This window comes from Oreochromis aureus, linkage group 3 (genome assembly GCF_013358895.1).
Source record: "Oreochromis aureus strain Israel breed Guangdong linkage group 3, ZZ_aureus, whole genome shotgun sequence".
Classification (NCBI taxonomy): domain Eukaryota; kingdom Metazoa; phylum Chordata; class Actinopteri; order Cichliformes; family Cichlidae; genus Oreochromis; species Oreochromis aureus.
The window spans coordinates 74,103,043-74,127,227 of NC_052944.1; the positions used below are offsets into that span (position 1 = coordinate 74,103,043).

At 40.8% G+C, this 24,185-nt stretch overlaps 1 protein-coding gene and 1 long non-coding RNA gene across 2 annotated transcripts; both read left to right on the forward strand.

Moving 5' to 3' along the window:
* The first annotated feature begins 823 nt into the window (after positions 1–823).
* LOC120437557 lies at positions 824–10,891 on the forward strand. Its single transcript, XM_039608131.1, has 3 exons — positions 824–1,162; positions 5,833–6,171; positions 10,531–10,891. Exons 1-3 carry the CDS (start codon positions 1,096–1,098, stop codon positions 10,728–10,730), a joined length of 606 nt encoding a protein of 201 aa, XP_039464065.1. The 5' UTR covers positions 824–1,095; the 3' UTR covers positions 10,731–10,891.
* A 4,985-nt stretch (positions 10,892–15,876) lies between these two features.
* Positions 15,877–23,194, forward strand: LOC120437567. The gene is made up of 6 exons (XR_005611242.1): positions 15,877–15,938; positions 16,025–16,195; positions 16,401–16,484; positions 17,880–17,978; positions 20,448–20,534; positions 20,669–23,194. It is a non-coding gene; the product is annotated as an uncharacterized LOC120437567 (long non-coding RNA).
* The last annotated feature ends 991 nt before the right edge of the window (positions 23,195–24,185 follow it).

Genomic DNA, 24,185 nt, shown 5'->3' on the forward strand with positions numbered 1-24,185 from the left:
AGAAGTTCGGCCATCCGGGAGGGGCTCAGAGTAGAGCCGCTGCTCCTCCACATCGAAAGGAGCCAGTTGAGGTGGTTCGGGCATCTGATAAGGATGCCTCCTGGGCGCCTCCTGGGTGAGGTGTTCGGGCATGTCCCACCGGGAGGAGCCCAGGGGCAGACCCAGGACACGCTGGAGAGATTATATCTCTCGGCTGGCCTGGGAACGCCTTGGTGTTCCCCCGGATAAGCTGGAGGAGGTGGCTGGGGAGAGGGAGGTCTGGGCTTCTCTGCTTAGGCTGCTGCCCCCGCGACCCGGCTTCGGATAAAGCGGATGAAGATGGATGGATGGATGGATGGATGGATGGATGGATGGATGGATGGATGGATGGATGGATGGATGGAGAAATAATGTAACTTGTAATAATGGCCCCAATACTTCTCTGGTGGCAGCATGTGAGGGCTCTAATGAACTATTTGACAAAGAAGTGTAACGTGTGTGTCAGTGTGATGTGTTGTAGTGTCAGGAGTCAGTATACAGCTACAAAGCTTTTTGTTCAGTGTATACAAACAGCTGTAGCTCCATAAAGGCAGCATGCAGAGACTCACAGTGTCTTATAATGAGAGGCTGCTTTCTCTCACACATTATGTTCACTTATTATCAGCACATGTTTTACTGTATAAATGTTTATATAACACAGATCCTGCCATTCATCTTATTTATTTTCTGTAACACCACAAGTGAGTGTTTGTGGTCCTCACTCTGATTGGCTGCTGTCGAAGTGAACAGTTGTACTTCAACCTTTAACCTCTCTGCTCTTTGTTGTTTCCTCTTTCAGACCATACAAACATCACAGCTGAGTCTGGACAGAAGAAAGTCACTCTGCCATGTCGAGCCCCAAACAAAAACATCAGAAGTGTAGAGTGGAGCAGAGCTGACCTGGGAGATGAATATGTTCTTTTGTACAAGGATAAGCGATTTGAACCAGACAACCAGCATCCATCTTTTAAGAACCGGGTGGATCTGCAGGACAGACAGACGAAGGATGGAGAGGTGTCTCTGATTCTGAAGAATGTGACAATTAATGATACTGGAACATACAAGTGTCAGGTCTTCATGTCCGGAAAAAATCTCCAGAACAATGACCCCATCAGCATCATCCACCTTCATGTTGATCCTCCAGGTGAGTGAGTAGAGTTGAGTGTGTGTGTGATCAGAGGTGAAGCTGCTTCCTGGTTGTTGATGTTTGTTTCTAAAGATGTTGTTGATGAGACTTTGTAGAAAGCAGCTGGTCTGAGTGATTGGCAGGAAATATGTTTAAGGAAATAATAATAGTAACAGCGATGTCAGTAATATTCAGTCAGGCATGCCTTTATCAGGTTTGTACATGTGGTCTGAGCCAGTTTAAACTTGTTTGTATAGCATCAGCAAATTTGAGATCAAGTGTGTCATGTCCTCCTGACAACCAAGAGAAAAAAGAATTTTCCCATTGAACTTTTTTTGACTTCATGCCTCAATGAAATGCCCACATTGGCCCTTGTTTAGTACATCAGGACTTAGTACAGTAGCTCAAATAAGCCAAAAGATATAGACCAAAAACAAATGTCCATTATAGGGGACATAAATGAATAGGATGGTTCTCAGGAGGATATTTTACACGTGCTTATTTTAATGGAGTTTGGCCACAAACAGGATTCTGGCAGGAACATGCAGGCCACCACGAGCGCTATATGAGCAAATTGTAGTTATTTGTGATATGTGTTTATTTTTGTAATTTTTTGTGATCCATTTATATCCTCTCAATATTTTTATGGGGGCAATGATATTGCGCCCTCCAATGACGAGCATGCTGAGAGATGCTGAGTACTTGTTGGGCCTTTGGCCTTCACTCTGGAGTCCATCTCATCCCAACCATCTTGATTGGACATCAGACCCAAGTACAGATTTTCACTCGTCTAACGTCCATTCCTTGAGTTTGTTGGCCCAAACAAATCTCTTTTGCTTGTTGCTTTTCCTTAGTCGTGGTTTCTTAGCAGCTATTTGAACATAAAGGCCTGATTCAACAGTCTTCTCTGAAGAAGTGATGTAGAGATGTGTCTGCTATGGAGCTCTATGTGGCAAGTATCTGGGCTCTGATCTGAGGTGCTGTTAACTTGTGATTTTTGAGGCTGGTGACTCAGATGAATTTATCCTCAGCTGCAGAGGTGACTCTTGGTCTTCCTTTCCTGGGGCAGTCCTCATGTGAGCCAGTTTCATCGTAGCACTTGATGTTTTTTGTGACTGCACTTGGGGAAACATTCAAACTTTTAGCAATTTTCCAGACTGACTGACCTTCCTTTGTTAAAGTAATGATGGAGGTGACTACAGGTGACTACATCATGAATCTTGTTGACTGAGAGAAGGCCAATGGTTTATGGTGCTGTCAACAAAGCAAAAGGTGGCTACTCTGTGTAATATAAAATATAAAACATATTTAGAGTTCTTATTCTCTCTTATTCTTTACCGTACAAATGTTCCTCCTGCTATTCTCCAGTCACTCCAGTAGGTAACGCTAAAGTAACATTGGTACTGTAAGCTGATTGGCCAACGACCATTTCGAACTAGACGAAGAAGAAAGGGAGTAGCTGGAGGAGCAGATCTCAGTCGGAATTTTCAGTTTGATCACGTCCTCAGTCTGTATTTCAAACTGGGAAAGTCAGAGCAGCTTCATGAATCTCAAGTTAACAATCTGAGATGGAGGCGGGGAATGTACCTGTAATAAAACTGTAAATCTTTTAAATCTGTTTCCCACTGTGGTGTATTTAAGACTTGCTAAATAATCGGTGCACAGAGCACTGACCAAACTCTAATATGAACAACCTGCAGTGGTGATTTTACCTGCCACAAGGCTAGCATTGCACCGCTCTGCTACTGATCAATGAATGGCTCTAGCTTGCACAGTAGTAAATGAAATGCCCTTCACAGTGCCAGCGAGTCGCACTTTCTCAGTCTTCCGAGTGCAATGAAATGCATCGCAACACATAATATGCGGAAGTACTTGATCAAACCTCTTTTCCCGTTACCCCAACTGTGATGGCTGCCAAAATATATATCGCGTTTTGGTGGACTTGTCTGGTTGCCTTCGTCTGCTGTGCAGGTTAAATTTAGTTATTATAAAGTCAAACATGTTGTAAAGCTGCTGTTTTAAACTGGCCGGTACTTTATTCTGGGCTAAATATGATGAAATAGTGACTCGGTTACTGGCACCCCCGGTGGCACCTTCAGATGCCACAACTTAGAGCATCTTTTTCAATAATGGTTTAACGAGTTATGTTGAATTTAACTCCAGAGTTTCCATGAAGGTGTCTGTCTGTAGATCAGCTCGTTAACAGATGCTGGACACATTTCCTGGTTCAGAGTTTCGGTTTAAAAACAGCAGGAAGCGCCAGTGTTTACTGATTCTTTTACACGCAGCACATTAAAGTGAAATATAAACTATCTGCTGAGGGAAACCATCTTATATGTGCAGCGTGTTAAGTTGTAGCCACTAAAATTGCTCCATGACGCATTCTTACGGGAATGTCCGTGAACGGATTTAGCGATACAGGAAGTGTACGAATGATTTGCTGTCGCATTAGTCTCTTCTTCTTTTTGAAACGCTTTTGCATTTTACTGTGAGACGCTGCAATTCCTGAGTTACCACAGGAAAAACATCCTCTGCTGGGCCTTCTCTTGAATAGCCTATTAGCCTGTTTTCCATTTCTACCTACTGTAGTCGGCTCAGCGTGGTTTTTAGTTTTCCATTGGGTGGTAGTACCTGATAACGGGCACTTTTCAGTACCTGGTTAATGACTTTTACCACGACTTAATGTTTCAGTCTTAAATACGATGAACCTGTCTGTAATAATCAGCTATGTACCACAGGCCTTCAAGCTGGTAGTAGGTAAACTTTTACTTCACAAACGCAACTTCTTGACCCAGCTGTCTTAGCTCATTATAGGCCAATTGCCAACCTTCCATATATCTCAATTATTCCTGTTTTCTGTCCCTTGGTCACAGCACATGCGTTCCCCTCCCTGAGCCTGGTTCTACTGGAGGTTTCTTCCTGTTAAAAGGGAGTTTTTCCTTCCCACTGTCACCAAAGTGCTTGCTCATAGGGGATCATATGATTGTTTATTAAGCTGTTCTCGATTTTAATGGAAAAAAGTCAATCTGAGTCATACAGTGTTGAGCTGATCCAACTAGGAACTAATGAAAAATGGTTTATATGTGTGTAAGGACTAGTTCCTCTAAGAGGTGGATCCTGGTAATCTGAAGTGATTCACAGTTTATACTGTATTGTTGAGAGGCTTGAAAGTGGAGTGTTGGGAGTTTCTCATTTTGACAGTCTTTGACTGTATCTTTGGAAGCAACTGGTCCACCTACTGTTTTTAGGAGAACTTGATTGTTCCCGGTGAGACCAGTGATGGTGGTGTCATCTGCAAACTTCAGGAGTTTCACAGATGGATCTCCTGAGGCGCAGTCATTAGTGTAGAGAGAGAAGACCAGTGGCAGGAGAACACACCTCTGGTGAAGCCCACTGTTGATGGTCTGTGTGCATGATGTGATTTTTGAATCTTGAAACTTGAATCTTGAGGAAGCTGGTAGTCCTCTGACAGGTGGAGGTGGGCACAGTAAGTTGGGTGAGCTTCTGCTGCAGGATGTCTGGGATGACTTTGTTGGATACAGGATACTGGTGCATGTCCCAGGTTGGTCGAGCCGATGCAGGATTTAGTTCAGTCCCATACTGATGCATCCTCAGCTGACCTGTTTGCCCAGTAGGGAATCTACAGGATGTCCAGCAGAGGCTTTGATGCCCTTCAGGTGGCTCAACATGAGTCTGTCATAGGACGTCATGACCACAGACATCAGGCAGACAGGCCTGTAGTCATTTAATCCTGTGATGGTTCTTTGGGACCAACACATTACAAGTATTACATTTTTACTACTGTTGACATTCACTGCAACCATCTCAGAGCTCTTTCTCTTTTCTGTGGGTGGTTCATGGCCATTGTTAATTTGTGGCTCATGAAATAGAGAGAGTCATTTATCAGTTTGAAGGTCAGTGGATCGATCACTGGCTCCTGTAGCCTGCATGTTAAAGTCTCCTTGGACAAGAACTTTCTCCTCAGGATACTGAACCCTGAGTTGGTCAGAGTGCAAATTTGAGAAAGCACTGAGGCAGAGATAACAGTGATGTATGAATGTGTGAATGATCAGCTGAGGAGAAGGTTGTTATATGACTAACAGTCCATTTGTTGTATGAAGCTGAGTGTGGGAGGGCTTCTTTTAAATCTGACCTGCAGTCAGTTCCAGCGTCTCAGTTCAAATATACAGCAGCATTAAACACTGAAAGAAATATGCTGTGGATGTATCAGATACACATCTGAATATCAGATAAAGACTAATTCTAAACTCGTGGTTAGTCTGAAGTTTTCTGACTGATAATTATGTGGTGAACACAGAAGTAATGTAACTAGTTATAATGACTCCAATACTTGTGTGATGGCAGCATGGGCCTGGGAGGGCTCCAATGAACTGTTTGACAAAGAAGTGTAATGTGTGTGTCAGTGTGATGTGTTGTAGTGTCAGGAGTCAGTATTCAGCTACAAAGCTTTTAGTTCAGTGTATACAAACAGCTGTAGCTCCATAAAGGCAGCATGCAGAGACTCACAGTGTCTTATAATGAGAGGCTGCTTTCTCTCACACATTATGTTCACTTATTATCAGCGTGTGTGTGTGCATGCGCCCCCCTCACTGGGATTGGCTGCTGTAGAAGTTAAAAATTATACTTTGACCTTTAACCTCTCTGCCCTGTTTTGTTTCATCTTTCAGACCAGACAAACATCACAGCTGAGGTTGGACAGGAGAACTTCACTCTGACATGTCGAGCTCCAAAAAACAAAACCATCAGAGCCGTAAAGTGGAGCAGAGCTGACCTGGGATCAGAATATGTCCTTTTGTATCGGAATAAGCATTTTGTTCCAGATGACCAGCATCCATCATTTGAGAACCGGGTGGATCTGCAGGACAAACAGATGAAGGATGGAGACGTGTCTTTGATTCTGAAGGATGTGACGATTAATGACACTGGAACATACAAGTGTGGTGTCATCCAGACAGGAACAGGTTTGGAGCTCATCAACAGCACCAACCTGATTGTCGTTCCTCCAGGTGAGTGAGTAGAGTTGAGTGTGTGTGTGATCAGAGGTGAAGCTGCTTCCTGGTTGTTGATGTTTGTTTCTAAAGATGTTGTTGATGAGACTTGTCGAAAGCAGCTGGGGTCCGTTCTTCGTACCTCGCTAAGTAAGTTAGCTGGATTTGATTGTTGACGATTTCGCGTGATCTTGGATCGTTCGGTTCTCCGAAGCTCATCCGGGACTTGCTGTCATAGCAACAGCTCCGTAAGCGTAAACCTGCTTGGGAGCAGGCTTACTTTATGTAAACAGGATTAGATCGCAGCCACTCAGGTATGTCTGCTTCATTTATACGAAAGCAACAGCGATATTTCTCCACTGTTCTCCATAAATAAATATTATCAATGTAACTAAAGATAATGCAGTATTTGATTCTTTTATTGATTTCATACAGATACATACAGGTCATTTCCTAAAAAAAGGGAAATGTACTATTAATCATTCTATTTCATGTATTTGATTATTTCAGATGTAATTCATATTTTAGAGTAGTAATAGTAAAACACTTCGTGTAATCAAGATGAGAGACCACGGCTATAAAAGCGAAGGTGGATTTGGGAAGTCTGTCGCAGCCATGTCCTGTCCGTTCGTATACGCGAGCAACCCATTGCGGAAGGTGCAAGATTGATAAGGAGAGTTTCCAGAATTCAGCGTATATTGCGGGATAGACAGGATCCTTCCTGTCCTTCCTCCTCCATACATATATATATATATATATATATATATATATATATATATATATATATATATATATATATATATATATATATATATATATAAAAACACCCAGCGCCCCTGCGGGTGGTTTATCCTTCAAGCTCGGGTCCTCTACCAGAGGCCTGGGAGCTTGAGGGTCCTCTTGCAGTATCTTAGCTGTTCCCAGGACTGCGCTCTTCTGGACAGAGATCTCCGATGTTGTTCCCGGGATCTGCTGGAGCCACTCGCCTAGCTTGGGAGTCACCGCACCTAGTGCTCCGATTACCACGGGGACCACCGTCACCTTCACCCTCCACATCCTCTCGAGCTCTTCTCTGAGCCCTTGGTATTTCTCCAGCTTCTCGTGTTCCTTCTTCCTGATATTGCTGTCATTCGGAACCGCTACATCGATCACTACAGCCGTCTTCTTCTGTTTGTCTACCACCACTATGTCCGGTTGGTTAGCCACCACCATTTTGTCCGTCTGCATCTGGAAGTCCCACAGGATCTTAGCTCGGTCATTCTCCACCACCCTTGGGGCATCTCCCATTTTGACCTCGGGACTTCCAGGTTATACTCGGCACAGATGTTCCTGTACACTATGCCGGCCACTTGGTTATGGCGCTCCATGTATGCCTTGCCTGCTAGCATCTTGCACCCTGCTGTTATGTGCTGGATTGTCTCTGGGGCATCTTTACACAGCCTGCACCTGGGGTCTTGCCTGGTGTGATAGACCCCAGCCTCTATGGATCTTGTACTCAGAGCTATATATATATATATATATATATATATATATATATATATATACATACATACACACACACACACACACACACACACACACACACACACACACGAGGGGGTGCAGGACCACCACCTGTCTTTATTTGCTCTGCCCTTTTCTTGGTTGCTGTTATAAACAAACAAACAGATTATTTCAGGGTCTCTTTTCAAGAGACTAAAAGCAATATAAGTGATAAATATTACCATTCTGTAGAATATTCTTATAGTTCACTTTTACTTGTTCCCATGTTCTAGTGGGTCCTGTTGTGGCTCTAATGTGAAAGAGGATATAATATAATATAATATAATAAATTATTTACGAGTTTAATTTGTCAGCAACTTTCTGCCAGCCCTCTCTCCTTGCTTTTGCAGCCTTTGCAGTGTTCCCCTGCGTTTTAATTAAACTCTGAAACTCCTGATATCCCTCAATCAAGAGTTCTTGCTCTGCTGCCGTAAAATACTGAGCGCGCTCCTTCGACATCTTCGCCAACCAATCAAAGGGTTGCCGATCAATGTTTCTACTATCGATGCGTAGCCCCTTTTAAGCCACCCAGTGATCTCAGATTACTTCATCCAGCTATACTAATCGTCAACAACAGGTGTGTTCGGAGAACCGGATTAGCGAGCTCAAAGTTGGCGCGATGATTTGATCTTGGATGTGTCATTTGATCTTGGATGTAGTAAGCGAGGTACGAAGAACGGACCCCTGGTCTGAGTGATGTGATCAGAGTGCAGTAGATCAGTGTTTTTCTACATTTTTTGAGTCGCAGCACATTTTATAGATTAAAAATATCCTGTGGCACACCACCAACCAAACTTGCTCCAAAATGACACATTGTAGTCCTTGGCAGCAGTCAACCAAAAACTGTCCAAAGATAGATCAGCAAAGCTCAGCTTTAAACCACGGTCTTGTCTCAGTTCAGTTAGTTCCTCCTGTTCCTGAAAAGTCATATCCTTTCCGAAAACTGCTGCTGAGCTCTATGAGTCCCTTACCCAGTCAAGGCATTCAGTGGAGACTGAGGGGAAATAAATGGACAACTTCTCCTCAAGTGTTTTCAAATGTTTACCTATTATTTCACACAGTGTGGCAGTTTTGATATCTCCTTGCCATTTCTGAGTGAGTGGGAACATGCCAAGGTTGGCATTTTCCAGATGTTGTTGCCAGAGATGCACCTTTGAACGGAATCCATTTATTTTATCTGTGCTTGTGAGCAGGTTTTCATCTCCTCCTTGCATTCGTGTGTTCAGTTCATTCAAATGCTGAAATATATCTGCCATGTAAGCCAGCCTTGCACACCACTCATCACTCCCAAGCAGCTTTGCATCATTGTACCTCTCCTCACTCAAAAACACTTTTAGCTCTTCTTGCAGCTCATACACGCGGGCCACTACTTTTCTCGCGTGACAACCATCGGACCTCCATGTGGAGCAATGAGGCTGTATGCTCTGCTCCCATTTCCTCGCACAGAGTTGCAAATATGCGGCTTTTCAGAGGTCTTGTCTTGACAAAGTTTACCATGCGCAGAACATCATCCAACACAGGAGCTAGGAGCTGGTAAAGTCTTGGCAACGAGCACCTCACGGTGCAGAAAACAGTGCATAACAATAACATCTGGGTGTATCGCTTTCACTCTGCCAACAAAACCTTTGGTGCGCCCGACCATGGCTGCTGCTCCATCAGTGCAGACACTCGTGCAGTTTTCCCACTTAAGTACTCCTTTTTCAAGATATTTGAATAAAACCCGAAAGATGTCCTCTCCTGTTGTTTTTTCTAGCAGTGCCTTGCAAAATAGAACGTTTTCTCTGATGGAGTCTCCATTCACAAAACGCACGTTGGCCAAGAGTTGGGAATGTCCACTAATAACCGAACACTCATAAAGTTGCAATGCAAACTTCCCACTGAACCGTATCTTCTCCAAAACCACACTTTCGATGTCTGCAGACATGTCATAAATATGTCTGGCAATTGTGTTATCTGTGAGCGGGACGTTGGCTATTTCTTTAACCACGTCAGGGCCCAGCATCTCATTCACAATGGCTTTGCAGGCAGGCAGTATTAATGTCTCTGCTACAGTGTGCGGTTTTTTGGATTTGGCTATAAGTTCAGCCACCAAGTAGCTAGCTTTGAGAGCTCTTTCAGACACCTTTGTGTTTTTTCTAATTAAAGTTACCTGTTTCTCAGCGTGTTCACGCAGATGAACAAAATAGTCTGTGTTCTTGTTTTGAAGTGAGGGCTGTTTGATGTGGAGATGGCATTTAAACTTGCTTGGGAATATAGCACTGTTTGAGAGCTTTTCACCACACGCCAAACATAACGGAGTCGGTGCAGTCGGCTTTCCAGTGAAAGTGAATCCAAACAAAAGATAACTTTTGCTGTATTGCCTCGAGCTCACCATTTTTGCTTTCTTTTGACCACCGCTGGTACTCGGCTCTTCTGGATTAGATTTTTGTCCAGGGTCCAGTTTGGAGTCCGCCGTTTTTCTTTTCAAATATTTATCCATCTTTGTTGTATCGTCTTGCAGCTGCCACGCACGCAAGCATCACTAACTCTATTGTCTTAACATAACAAGGTGATATTGTGCTACCCACTGCCACCCACTGACATGAAAGAGTAATTATTCTACTAGTCACTGCATTGAACGCACAGATGAACAACAATGATTTTATTACTTGTAATAATTATTAAATTGTATTTTTTGGACCAATTAATTACAATTAAATAATTTCCGCACAGTGGTTGGGAAACACTGCACTAGATAATGTCTGACAGCAGTTTGAAGAGGAAATGGATTCTGTTCTGTTCTTCACTCATCACCTACCTGACAGCTGACACCTCACACCTGTTTCTCACCTGCAGGTCAGACAGGAGGAGACACAGAGGATGGAGGGAAGGAGGATGGAGACACAGAGGATGGATCAGTTGGACTGATCGTTGGTCTGATAGTTTTTGCTCTGCTTGTTGTTGTTGCTGCTGCTGGATTTTTGATCTACAGAAAACATGAAAAAACAAAGAGTCAGGATCCGTACCAGCCTCCTGCTGAACTGCAGCCTGTTTGAAACGTCTCAGTTTTTTTATTTGCAGCTGAAATCTGAGTCTCCTGCTGATCCTGACTTTCGGTAGTGTTATTGAACATCCAGAGGACAGATATCAGTCAGCTGTCGGTGTAGTTAAGTTATTATACTTGTTTGTTTGTTTTTTGTTTGCAACAGTATTAGCTATTAGGTTTTTATCTTTCAGGTTAGGTTTGATTCTTAAACAGTATTATTTACACTTTTGCCTTTTTGTATGTGGAACATTCAGGAAGTCTGATCAGTGATATTCAACATAAAACATTCAGTTTCTGTTTGTAAGGTCAGACTCACAGACTGATCCTCATGTTTAGATGTTACACAATAATTACAGACACTGACTGACAACACAAACACAACACAAAGTGCTCAGGGTCCATTTATCAGCTAGAACTGAGTGACTGAATAATCTGATATTATTATGAAACCAAAGAGAAATGTGTTACATGGAGCTGCAGAGTCACATGTTTCCTCCTCTGATCTATGAAGCCTTAACTTGTTCCTCCATGAAGGAGACTCTTCAGCCTGTTACTTCAGATTAAACATGCCAGGATTATTTATTAATTATTTTTGTATACACATTTGTTTATCGATAAAGTTTTACATGTGTCACTCTACAAGGTTTTTCTTTGCTTCCTGTGGCTATAAAATTTTCTGACCTGCTGTTTGAGTGTGTGCAAATCTCACGTTGAATGTAACGGCGTGAACATTTATACATTTAGCCTGACATTATGAAAACCTAAGCTCCATGTAAGCTCAGTAGCACCACCTCTCAATGTTAGGAGGTAAATGACAGAGCTGAAACCCTGGCTGTTCATGAGATATGACTAAGAAGTGTGCTATTGAGCACAACATTGTATACAGTTTTGTGCATTAACATCTTTGTGCCCACAATATGGAACAATCGTGTTAAATTTCTGCCATGTTAATGAGAAGAGCTACAAGTTGATTTGTCCTTTGTAGTGATTAAACATTCATATTTCACGATACACTTTCTAGGCGAGCTAGCTTCTGTGCTAAAAAAAGCATGCTTTCTTCTGTAATGTGTCTGCCTGACCAGAACATATTCTGTTTATATCCATATAATAAACAAACTCTAAAAGATAAACAAACTTTGTCTGTTGTTTTCCACACACCACAGATTTCAGACATTATCTGAGCATGGGTAGTCTAAGGAGCTCGGAAAGAAAAGCGTCTTCTTTGGACGTCTTCAAGCAACTTAGTCCAGATGCTTTTCTTTCCGAGCTCCTTAGACTAGGATGACCTGGATGACTGAGAACCTTCACAGACTGAGCATGGGTACAATATGAGCACCTTGAGGCGACTGTTGTTGTGATTTGGCGCTATATAAATAAAATTGCATTGAATTGAATATCAACAACTGAGCAGATCTGTAAACTGAACAAACTTCCAGTGATGGAACCAGGAATAAAATTAGACTCAAACTGAACAGAAAATTTGATCATCTTAAAGAACTCATGCACACATAGATGAAACATTGATAAAAAGATGAGTACATTTATAATTAGTTCTTCCTGCACGGTTCTAAAACAAAATTGAGGCCTTTTTCAGATGAAATCTAGAAAGTAAGATCATCAGGAAGAAACCAGGATTGAACAAAAAATCTGACTTTAAAATATAGGAGCAGCCAGTACTGTCAAGATGAAATATGAAAAAAGAAAGTATTTTTAATGCTGATTATGTTTATTAAATATGTTCTGTAAATGTTATATTCTTCAGTTTGTTTCAGAAGTGTTTCAACATTATCAAGAAATACCCTAAACAGTCTGTTTCATGACCTTTCTTATTTACTCTTATATAAACGAAGCCAATATATACTCACAGTTCAATAAACACATACTAGTGTTCAACATTATTTTTTACTTTATATCAAATGTATCATTTAAGCATCACTTGATCTGCTTGTATCCATGTTAGTGATTAAAATCCAACATCTCCCTCTAGTGGCCATATATAAACCATGTGTGAATCATAGTGTTCCAGTCCGTCATTATCTGAAACAGTCACAGCAAAGTGTGAAGTGGCGGGAATAAGAATCAGCACGTCTAACGCTGTGACGAGTTGCTGCCCCAAGTGGAGTTTAAGTATCTCAGGATGTTGTTTATGAGTGACGGGAAAGTGGAGCAATACATTTCACTGACAGGCATATTGGAGTCTGTTGTGCTGAAGGGGAAGCGGAGTGTAAGAGCAAAGCCGGTGATTGTAGTTCTTGAAAGAATAAAGTCACATATCCAAGCAGCAGCAATGACTTTCCTTCAATGATTGGCTTGGTTCTACCTTAAAGACGAGGTGAGGATTTCGGTCATTTAAGATGGATCTGGAGCAAAGCCACTGCTTATTCGCATTAAAAGAAGCCAATTGAGGTGGATTTGACATCTTACTATGATGACTTCTGGGTGAGGAGTTTGAGGGAAATCCTACTGGGAAAAGGCTCCAGGGCTGATGCAGGACTCACTGGAGAGATTCCTGGATGAGGTGGCCGGAATGAGGAAAGTCTGGGCCTCTCTGTTTAGACTACTGCCCTCTTAACTCAAAACTCTAGTAATGTTACCTTAGTGTCACTGTTAGCATATATTAAATCTAAAAACTAATGCTTCAACAGGATTTTAAAGTTATTTCAATTAAAATAAATATATATTTTTACTTTTACGTTAACCAACTGACTAACATTTGAATACATCACATATTTAAAGAATTCATTGTGATGCCGAAAGAAAAAAAGCAAAAAGAAATTTTGAGGTTGAATGTTAAGTTTATTAGGAGGTGCGGATGCTCCGTTTGATATTCCTGCACTATCATCAATTCTTGTACCCAGTTAGTAGCTGGTATCTTATTTATTGATAACAAACTGTGGAAACATCATCGTACTGTATCCATGTTAGTATTTGAAGTCCAACATCTCCCTCTAGTGGCCATATATAAACCATGTGTGAGGATGGTGTTAATGTAAAATGTGAACCATAGTGTTCCAGTCAGTCATCAGTGTGTCTCTGCACAGCTGTAATTAAAATGTGTTCAGAGGGCCTCGGTGTCTGAATGGTTCCAGTTCAGCTCCATAACAGCAGCGTCCCTGGTTTGATTCCTGTGTTTCAGCTCATATCTGCCTCTCTCACTGAGGGGGACGTCCACTACATGGACATGGATTTGTTCATCAACCAAACTACAGATCATTGAGAACAGACTGAATACTTGACAACTGAAAAAAACAAGATATTACAGAGTGGTTTTTTTTCTTTATACCAAGTAAACTTTAGGTCCCCACCTCTGTGTTTGAACCAATAGAAAGCTGGTGCTCAGAGGACGAGGGCGGGCTTTACTTGGTGTCAGTGAGAGAAATGAAAAAAAGCTCAAATGAGTGAGAAGGACGATGAAGGAAACATCTGTGCTGTGTCTGCTCTGTAAGTAGAATCTCTGTGTTTGTTTGAATTCTTGTACTTTGACTGTCTGCTCTCCTGATAACTGATGATGGAGGAGAAGACATGAAAAACAAATCAGGCTGAATTCAAGTTCAAAACACCACGAGGACCAACTGCAGGTCTGAAGAGGAATATTTTCTGTATAATCACAGTGTAGTCAGTGCTCATAATTATAGTGATCAATTTAAGAGCTGTTTTCATACTGAGGAGTTTAAACTGTCTGGATACATTTATGTCAGTTAGAAACAAATTTTTCTGGAAAGTTTTACATGCTGTGAAATAATAATAAGACGCAGAGTCAAGGAGGCCATTTATGTGAAAAGGGAAAGACCATCTCTGAATCGAGGAGGGGGCCTAAGGGTACATCTGTCACCATCTTACAATGCTGTGATTGCAGCCATTCCCCAACTCTCTGTGAATGGTACCATTGATCAGTGGTTGTTGATCAGTGGTCATGAGAATTTGCATAATTAAGATGAAGGAACTGACCTCCCAGCCCATTGTTCCTTCAGTGGGCTGGTTTCAGTCATTATGCAAATGTACTGTTTATAAGACTGGGGAAACCTGCAGTCAGCTGAGACTGAAGAAGTCACTTGGATGAGTGACAAAACGTTTCTCCCACTGAAATGAACAGAATCAACCTTTGGAGATAAAACGCAAAGGTTTGTAAATTACATTAAAAAGTGTCTGTGTAAGTTTTCTCTACAGTCCAAAGACATGTTTGGTTTACTGGTGATTCTAAACTGCCTGTAGGTGTGAATGTTAGTCTGTGATGGACTGATGAGCTTACATATCTCTATATAACAACTGTGATTATCTCCAGCTGTCCCTCTATCCTAAATCAGATAAATGTTTCATCAGCATGGATCGATTAACCAAATGTATTGAAGCATGTTGCATCAAATAGAAAATGAGCAGATATATCAGAGAGACGAGTTTGTGTGTTTGTCAGCTGTTTGTGTGAAGTTGTTCTTTATGTTCACCTCAAATCAACCTGAGTGTCATTTCTCTTTAGTTCTGATCTCACTGCTGAGCTGCACAACAAACCAAGGTCAGTAACCTTCTTCTGTCACAGGTTAAACCTGAGAAATGCTCACTGATATGACCTGATTGGGTTCATGGTTCACAATGTAGAATAAAGACATCATCAGTTTTTCATTTTAACCCTCACAGCTCGTCTGACTGTGAGTCCCAGCAGCTCTCAGTTCTTTGAAGGAGACTTTGTGTCTCTGAGCTGTGAGGAGGACGACAGCTCTGCTGGATGGACTCTGAGGAGAAACACAAGCAAACAACAGAGGACTCAGTGTGGAGATGGGTGGGGAGAAGGTGCTGGTTCTTCCTGTAACATCGATGTTTTCCCCTTGGACAGTGGAGTTTACTGGTGTGAGTCCAGAGAGGGTCCCATCAGTAACATGGTTAACCTGACAGTCACTGGTAAGCTGAGTGTGTGGAGTTAGTGTTGATGAAGCTGTGTGTAAATGGATGAAATGCTGTAGTTTGTCTCTGTGTTGAGGTGGATCAGTGATCCTGCAGAGTCCTGTCCTCCCTGTGATGGAGGGAGATGACGTCACTCTGCTCTGTAAAACAAAGACCACTCCCTCCAACCTCCCAGCTGCTTTCTATAAAGATGGCTCCCTCATCAGGAAGCAGCCTACAGGTCACATGACCATCCAGCATGTTTCCAGGTCTGATGAAGGCCTCTACAAGTGTGACATCAGCGGTCATGGAGAGTCTCCATCCAGCTGGATCACTGTCACAGGTGACACACTCACCTGTCTGTGTTTCTGCAGCTTTCAACATTCACAATGTGACGACAACTTAATGACTGTGTTTGCTTTATTTTAGACAAACACACCACCACACCTCCACCTACATGCACACCTCCACCTGGCTCCATCGCTAGCCCTGGTTCCCCTCTCATACCTGTGTTGTCATGTGTTGGATCCGTCTGTGTTGTGGTTCTACTGGTGTTACTGGTTCTCCTGAGGAGACGACATGCCCACAGGAAACCTGAAGGTGAGACAGATTTCCTGAGTTTGAGTTGTTCAATAATATAGGTATTGGGATTAGATGTTTTTTAGATTTACATTCTGTACTAATGCAAGAAATTCCATGCTGTTACACATTACAAAGCTAAAATTACTTTTTTTCTGTGCTTTTAAATTAAACATTAATTTATAATATTTTTCTCTCTTATCTCACTTTTTATTCGTTTAAGCAGATCAAGCTGGGAAAGATGGGATTACATACAGTGACATTAGAGTAACACATCGCCAACGACAACAACCAATAAGACATAACAAAGGTAATACTGAGTGCTTTGATCTGGGCTGGCTGTTGGTGTTTGCAATATTATTGCATACAAGACAACTTTGTTTTTCTAAAATGTGAATATTTTAGAGACATATTGTCCTCTCTATATTGTGGAGAGATTCATAAATTCCAAGGACATCATAACAAATAAAGCATTAAAAAACTGACTAAATATATTAGCCAGTCATGGTGTTGCATTGATGCCTGATGACATAACACCTTTGAGATCTGTGTTATCACTGTAAACATGTTTGTCACTGTATTTGTTTTACCAGTATTACTAGCACGGTGTTTATTTAATGTAATAAACGTTAGAAATAAATAAACGTTAGAAAGAGATTCAATTCAAATTCAAAGAAACAGGCACTGTGATGTCATTTACTGGAGACAAAAAGTGACCATAATCAGATGAGAGGATGGAGTGCTAAGTTATCAGCTAATGCTGCCTGTCTTTGGTTAACAAATCACATCCACAGACCCATAGATATATGTTAACTTGTGCTGAATAATGTCCAAATATCCAGAAAATCTATCCACAAAAAACATGACATAGACTTTTTGGATGATGTATTAGTATAACCGATAATATATCGATACATATCATTTGTCAGACAATTTGATTAAAATGCCACAAAACATTTTTTTCTGCTGTAAAGTTGAGCATTTTACTGGGGGTTTAAGGGGACTGCATTACAGACAGGAGCTTCAAAGTAACTGGTCAACTTATATATCTGCTGAATAGTTAGACTTGCTTCTAGGTGGACTTTTAAACAACTTTACTGTGTGGATCACTTTGGGAATAAGATATTAATTTAAAAAATCCCATTAATTTTCCCCTTTTGCTATTTTTTTCACCTTAGAAAACAAATACTGAATTTAAACCAAGGGAAGCATTTCAGAGGTTTTGCTCTTCATTTATTTGCTTTTTACTGTGTTTATGTCAAATGTATAACTTGAAAACTCCTACAGAGTGACTTTGTTTCAAATAAATAAAAACAAAATTGCAGTGACACATATGTTACATGCAGCACCAATGAACCAATGAGAGTTGCACTCACACAGTGTGCAGGTTGACAGATCCTTTTATCCCTCCGATGGCACTGTGACACATTCAGCTATGTTTAATTAAGCTCACATGCACATCCAGGTCCAAACTATAAGGGTAGTTTGTGTGCTTCTCTCTTAGAATAGTCTGTGGTTAATGGACATCCTGTTTCTCATCAGCAAGAAAAAGTTTTTACACAGACGTGAAGAGAAAGAAGAACAATAATTAACTAGATGAAGTGAACTTACTTCAGTGTTACTTACCTTACCTTATTTTTGTATCATCAATATTTGAATTTACATTTAATTTGATATTGTCCTTTGTGTATGTTTGACTGTGCAGAAGACGATCCAGCTGTAATCTACTCTGCAGTGAGAAATGACAACATCAGTTATGAACAAATCTTCATTACAGACAAGCAAGAAAAATCAAAGATCAGAGGTACAGCTGCTCTTCTTTGTCTCCATCTTGGTTTACTTTGACACACAGACACTGAGGCTTTGGTTTAACAGGGTTAGGTTTCCCCCTGTTAGTCATGCTAACATCTTCTAACTAGCATAAGGCTGATGAAAATACAATGAGCTTTATAGGTTAATACAGTTTATTGGCTGCACACACATTTTCACACCACACAACACAAAATCCCACACTTTCTGGAAAATACATTTAATAGGATAACCGTATTAATCACAAAATTATAATTAATTCAAACAAGATAATAGTTTCATGTAAAATTATTTGTTCTCATAAGATCATCTATCCGTCATTTTTTACTACCTATGTAGGTGCAGATCACAGAGGCAACAGCCTAAACAGAGATGTTCATAGCTCTGCTCTGCAGCTCTTCTGGGCAAAAGTCACTTCATTCACAATCAGCTGAAAGACATTTTCTGACTGAGAGATTGTATAACCAGCATTTAATGGTACAGTCCCTCAGCAATGGAGGTACAGAAAATGGTCCACTCAGACTCATGGGTGGCTTCATGTGTTTTTAACTGTATTTGGACTCAAAATGTACAACCCAGCAAATGACTGAATTTTGTTCAACAAGTTTATTTACAAAGCTTAAAGAACCACCTCTTGAGGCTGGGGACAGGACAGGTTGGTGAGACTGATTAAGAACATAGTGTGACTACTGCAGTTTTGCTCATTGCTTACTTGGTATTTCTTAACAGAGTGGTGGAGGGTTGACAGGTAGGTGAGTAAAGCAGGCAAATCTATGTCTCTTTCTTTCCATAAATTACAAGGTGCATCACACAGAAGGTGATATTTTTATTTATTTAAAAAAGACATCAGTACAAGAAAAAACTTAAAAAACAAACAAAAAAAAAAAATGGGAGCTAGTCCCAGAAGTTGTCTCGTAGCATTTTCAGTGGGAGAAACGTTTCATCACTCATCCAAGAAATTCTCATGACCACTGACCAAAACCCACTGATCAAAGAACACTGATCAATGGCCATGAGTACCATTCACAGAGAGTTGGGGAATGGCTGCAATCACAGCATTGTAAGATGGCGAAAGATGTACCCTTAGGCCCCCTCCTCGATTCAGAGATGGTCTTTCCCTTTTCACGTAAAGGGAAAGCCTCCTTGACTCTGCGCTCAAACCAGCGTTCCTCCCTGTCCAGGATGTGTACATCCTCATCATTGAAAGAGTGTCCACTGGCCTGTAGGTGTAAATAAACTGCAGAGTCCTGGCCTGACGAGGTTGTTTGGTTTCCCCGATGTATAAATCCTGGCAATCCTCCTGCACTTAACAGCGTACACTATGTTACTCTGTTTGTGTCTGGGGACCTGATCCTTGGGGTGGACCAATTTTTGGTGCAGCGTGTTTTGGGGTTTAAAACCCACAGAGACGCAGTGTTTAGAAAAAATGTGTTTCAGCTCATCCACTCCTGACACATACGGGATCACTAAGGATTCAACTGACAACTGCTACTTAAGGGACCAGTTGTCCTGGCAGCCCGATTCAGAGAGGGAGTGGCAGGAGTGCTGCATTCAATGTCTACACTAATTTCTGTTGGAATTAATAAAGTCTTGCAAAAAACATTTTTTTCTGTTTCTGGCAGGACCTTGGGTAGGTTCACTGGAGGTTGCAGCTAGGCTGCTTGTGGCCCGTTGGCTGCTGTAGATGATGTGGTGCTGTCTTGGTTGACACACCTCTGCAACATAGCCCGGAGGTCTGGAATAGTGCCTCTGGATTGACAGCCTAGAGTGGTGGTTCCCCTTTTTAAGAGAGCAGTCCATGAAGAGGAGTCTTTTAGTTAAACCTTGGATTCAAGACGAACAGTGTGGTTTTTTTTCCTGGTTGCTAAACACCGGACCAGCTCTTTGTCTCCTTGAGAATATCCCATAGAGCTTCTGTTTAGAGTTTTGTCCCAGTGAGCAACACTTAATAAATGGCAGACTTGTGCTGGTGTTTCTGGAGGACATCTAAAAAGAGACTGACTGAACAGACCAATCAGTCAGTTCCCAATTTCTATTTTTATTTTAAATTCTGTGTGGAAACCACAGAAGTTACTTCCTCTTGCTGATTCCAGATAACGGTACTCTGATACTGATGACTCTAACCACTTGTCTTCTGCTTTGGGCAGTAACAGTGTTCATGTTGTGAGAACGAGTTTGCTTGTTGCTCTGTGGTAAAATGTGTCAGGCTGTCTGATAGAAGACAGCAGCTTTGTGGTCGTCTGTCTTCCTTTTTCACAAACATCCCCCCAAAGTTCTTTGTGGTTACTGTTTCACAGCAGAGCTGCTAAGAAGCTGTTAGAAAAAAAACACAGTGAGAATCTGCTGCTCTTTATAAAATTGATCACTTAATCTCTTCATAATCAAAATAAAAACTGTTTGCCACAGCTGCAGTGCAGCAAAAATGACATAACTGTAGTTTTAACGTCAGTGTTTTACTCTGCAGAGTGCAATTCAGCTACAATCTACTCAGAAGTGATAGCAGGTGACGTCTGCCATGGACCGAAAACCACCAGATCAAAGAGGCCCAAAGGTACAGGTGCACTTTAACTTTGTACAGAGCCGAGCAAACCACGTCTTCACTGAAGCTCAGTAAATCTCATCTGTCAGAAAGGAAACTGTAAGTTTGTTTGAACTGTTTGTGTTTGTGTTCACACTTTAAACCAGAGACAGACACCATCTACTCTTTACTGAAGTAGTCCACCAGTCCAACCACTGACGTCCAGCTGCTGGTCTCTAACTGGTCCCCTCAGCACCTCAGACCAGAGGACATCTATAGATTTTCACTGAGATAACTCAAAAATAACATCCTATTTTAGCTAGCTTTAAATGTTTTTTATGGCAAATGAGAATATAAATGTTAATATGATTCATAACTCTATTATTATTTAAACTTTATTCGTGTTTGTTGGTTCCTGCAGAGGGAAATTATTTTCTGCATTAACACTCTTCTAGTGTGTTTTTAGTGTTTTTCTCACGTGGTCGTGGGCTTCAAAAATATGTGAAATGGAAAATGTGACTTGTTTGGTTGTGGCTAATCGATGCACACCTCCTGAAATGCAGAGAAGACTGAACAACCGCAGGCTAAAAACTGCACAGTGGCTGAAAACTGCACAGAAAAACTTCACCACGTGTTTTGCACGTTTGAGGCTGAAGAATTTATTTAATTTTATTTTTTTATTTCACTGAGAACCAAGCAGCTGCTTTTTACATGGCAAAAATATTTATGTTTCATTATGTTTGAAAATTTACTAAAAAAATATGCTAAAAATTTTCAGGCAGCAGCTTCTCAGCAGAGAGACGTTTTTAAGTCTGATATTTTATGTCTGATAAACTACAAGTAACTCAGACTAACTTCCTGCAGTATCACATTTCCTGTTTAACCTCTCACAGAAGCTTAAAATGACCACAAGTCACTATCAAAATCTATTTCCATCTACTGGTTGATCTGCTTCATTAATGACATCAGTTAAAAGCCACAAGTGAGACAGGACTACTGCTTTAACTGTTTTCAAAGCGGAAGATAAGACAGAGTTTGTGTTCAAACTGCAGCACAAAGCAAAGACTGAGCAGGTTTGGTTTGTTTAAGGCGGCTAACAGTCAGAGGCCTGAAATAACAACAGGAAATGAAAGAGACGAGCACCACAAACACCTGAATAAGAAGACTTTTAACCAGTGACTTTGACTGAACGTCAAACAGACTGAGAGTTACAGTCGTTAAGATGTGAGCTCACTGTTTGTTACAGGAGACATTTCTCCGCACAAACAGCAGCAAACATGAAACAGACATGGATCACAAAAAATAATAAAATTGAAAGGTTTAAAAGTAGAAATAAAGGCTGTCAATATTTAAATTTTTAACAGGGATGTTGATGAGTGAATGAATTTAAAATCAGAAAAAAAAAGAGGAAATTTCACATTTTCTAAATTTAATTATTGCTAATCATCAAGTCTGGTTCTGCTGCTTCCTGTTAAAAACTAGTTCTTCTTTCCCAGAGTCACAAACTGATGCTTACAAAGCATTTTATGATTGGTGGCTTTTCCCTTAATGTTTATGGACTTTAAAATTTAAGGCACCTGGAGTGTGAACTGGTGTAGATAAAAATAATACAGTTGCATCATCATTAATTCTTCTTCTTTTAAAAACTGGAAAATACAGGAAAATATTTCACAGATGATTTCTCAATAGTCACAGATGGTGTTAGCACACAGCTCACTTCCTCTTTGTCATGTCCCTCACTGTGGGCTCACTTTTCAGGCTAAATAATAAAAGTTTCGATGACCGGACTGTATGTAGAACATGTAGTGCAGAATTACAAGAAGAGCAAAACAACACAATTTATTTTAACTCATATCTGACATGAGTTGGAACAAGACATGAACGACATTTTAGACATTTGCTCAACATCTATTTTATATTTTGAATATTTTGAAAACCATTTAATCACCAGCTGCATTCATGGAAAAGTGTGATTTAAGCAAAATATATGTTTTAATATTTTGTGTGCATTAGTTTCAGTGTTACAGACAGAAAATGTGCTGCAATTGTGGAGTTGAACAGTTCTTTACAGCATTCTTGTGTTTAACAGATTTCAGGCTCAGCCTACCAAAATAAAACAGCAGTAAACTTCCTTTTTCTGTTTGTGGAGGTTTAGATGCACATTTGCTCACCACCTCTCTTCACTCTTTGTCACGGTCAGTGACCCAGTGTTTTTGGTTTTTGCACTTTTACTTTTGATTTTATTATAAATTATGATAGTTTGTGTTTTGGTTTCACTGTGTTTATTCTGTGGTCCCTCTGTTCTGTGTCATCCCTGCCTGTGTATCCCCTCTAGTGTAGTCAGGTCTCTGTGTAAAGCCTGCGTCTCTGAGTCTGCGTCTTCTGTATTTTGAGCTTCCTGTTTTGTTGCGATGTCCCGTCATGTCTGAATAGTCGCAGCTGTGCTCTCCCTCTGTGTGTTTAAGCCTTGTGTCTGCCTTTGTTAGTTGCTGGTTCGTCTGCGTTATCTCCCTCTGTCATCCTGTGTGGTTCCTCTGCATCTGTCTACGTCTCCCTGCATCTCCATTTGTGTCTCAAGGTTTCAGGTTAGCTTTATTCTTAGTTTTCTCAATTTAGGTTTTGTCAGTTCTGTTCTCGCACCCTCGCCTTTTGTTGTATGTCATTCTTCTCAATAAAGCTCACTGTCATCAGAAGCCATGCTTGCATTTTGGGTCCTTAAATAATTGTGACACTCTTATTCACTCTTACAGACTGACTGCAGCATTATTTACTTATAAAAATATTCTCAGAGCAATAAACTCCTGGAAAGCTTGTGTTGCGAAATCACTCATCCAATTGACTTTGTCTCAGCTGACCGCTGGATGATTGAGCATGCATCAAGACCAGACGCAGTAAAAAACAAAAAAACAGAACTCATTAAGTTATAATGGGTGGCCTGCTGAGTTTAAAGCAAGAAAAAGTAACTTTCCTGTCACTGTCTAACATCATCACACTCAGAAAGATTATCACCAGCGAAGCTCCAACACAGAGTCACCGCAGGAACGATTACACACTAACTTTAAACTTAACCTTTTAAAGCCTGAACCATAAAAAAATGCGAAAAATTCTAATCCCTCCCTCCTCAAAAGAAATGAAACTTCTGACAAATTGAAATAAACAAATAAATTAATAAATATAAATTTAAAAATGAGCTTTAATTTGTATCATATTTGTAACTACAATTGATGATGTAGAAGTGTCAAAAACTCATGAATCAGATATGACAAACTGGACGTTCAGAGGTTGAGCATGCACTGTCTCTTTGAGTCTTTGCTCTACCACTTTCTGAACCAGCGAGCCTTTAGACATGACCAGTGACGTCACTAACCCTTAAATCGAGCTTGTCGACAGCCTTCCTGGACTTCTCGACACGCGCTCGGCGGAGTACGCCCCGCCCCCTCGGGTGGTTAAGGTTGTAGAAACGTCACATTATCATTAAAGTATTATTAAGCACGCGATCCAAACACGAGTGATTTCTGCGAATGAGTCCACTTCCTGTGATGTGAAACCCTTCTTTCATGCTAGAAGACGCTAGCATGTATGCTAAAAACAACCAGCCAACATTATTAGAGACTGACCTCATGAAATGCATTCATTAAAAATATTTCAAAATAAAAACCCTATTAAGAAGCAAAGGCTTTCTAG